This window comes from Galeopterus variegatus, unplaced genomic scaffold, assembly GCF_000696425.1.
Source record: "Galeopterus variegatus unplaced genomic scaffold, G_variegatus-3.0.2 Scaffold5426, whole genome shotgun sequence".
NCBI lineage: Eukaryota > Metazoa > Chordata > Mammalia > Dermoptera > Cynocephalidae > Galeopterus > Galeopterus variegatus.
Genome location: NW_007731537.1, coordinates 58,497 through 59,525, shown reverse-complemented (window position 1 = coordinate 59,525; position 1,029 = coordinate 58,497). Strand labels below are relative to the sequence as shown.

The 1,029-nt window shown below is 43.3% G+C and overlaps 1 protein-coding gene across 1 annotated transcript in view; it reads right to left on the bottom strand.

The window, feature by feature from the left end:
- Positions 1-170, bottom strand: part of LOC103604837 (phospholipid scramblase 1-like) — a 14,873-nt gene extending 14,703 nt beyond the window's left edge. Inside the window, exon 1 of the mRNA XM_008589417.1 lies at positions 148-170. Within this exon, the coding sequence (XP_008587639.1) occupies positions 148-160 (13 nt within the window). The 5' untranslated portion in view covers positions 161-170. The remainder of the gene's footprint in view (positions 1-147) is intronic.
- Between the last annotated feature and the right edge of the window lie 859 nt (positions 171-1,029).

The window sequence follows — 1,029 nt, the reverse complement described above, 5'->3', positions numbered from 1 at the left end:
CAATAGTCAAAATACTGAACTAGACATTGGATTCTGGAGCATAAACACTATATATATATATTTTTTTGAAACTGAATGAAACAGGACAAATAAGCTAACAATAAATTTAATATTATACAGATAAAAGTAAACAGTTAAATTACTTACTTTGTTCATCCATGATTTAAACAGTTCTGAAAGAGAAGATCTGATATTAATACATTGTCTACAAATTAATAAGTCAAATATGACTGTTGAAACATGATACTGGAAAACTATTCAGTCACACTCATGGTTTATTCCTCTTTCTACATCTAGTCTAGCCTTATCCAGTCATTTAAATCCTTTGGGCTTAATCCTATTCCCTATGCTGAGTTTCTGAGTAGAACTTTTGAAGTTATTGGTCAGCACATGATGGTGGGCACTTTCTAAAAGCTTTTAGGGAAAGGGTCCATGTTGGGAAAATAGAATAATTTAATCAGGCCCCCCACCTTGGGTCTGGTTGGGGGTGGTGCGGCACATTCTTTGTAAGCAAATTGTGTATGTGTGGGTGGAGTTAGTGTGCATGTGTGGAGCTGCTGCTGGCTGGCATTGACTGCTTTGGGTGTCTACCCCACATAGCCATGCTCTTGAACCTATGGCTTCCAAGGACCTGTTTGCCGGTTACCTAGCTCATAGACCTGTGAGGAGTCTGGTGACCCAGCCTAGTGTGTGAGGGGTCAGGGGACCCAGCCTAGTGTGTGAAGGTTTTGTGACCCAGTCTGTGAACAGGCTTGAGGGGTCTGTGAGCTCCAGACCCAGCCCTAGCTTGACAATTGGCTACATCAGCAGGATTCCGACATTAGCCTAGCACAACAATTGGTATAGTCCGCGACAGGATTCTGAGCAGGTACAGGAGCCAAAAAGCCCTTGGAAGAAGGAGGAAATGTGGCTACTTTTGAATATGCTCTGCCCTATGGCCACTTTCCTGTTGGCTGGGATCTGGTTGCTGCTCACTATACTGCAAGGCAGCACAGACCAGGCACTATGGCAGAAAACCCCTTGTGAGGG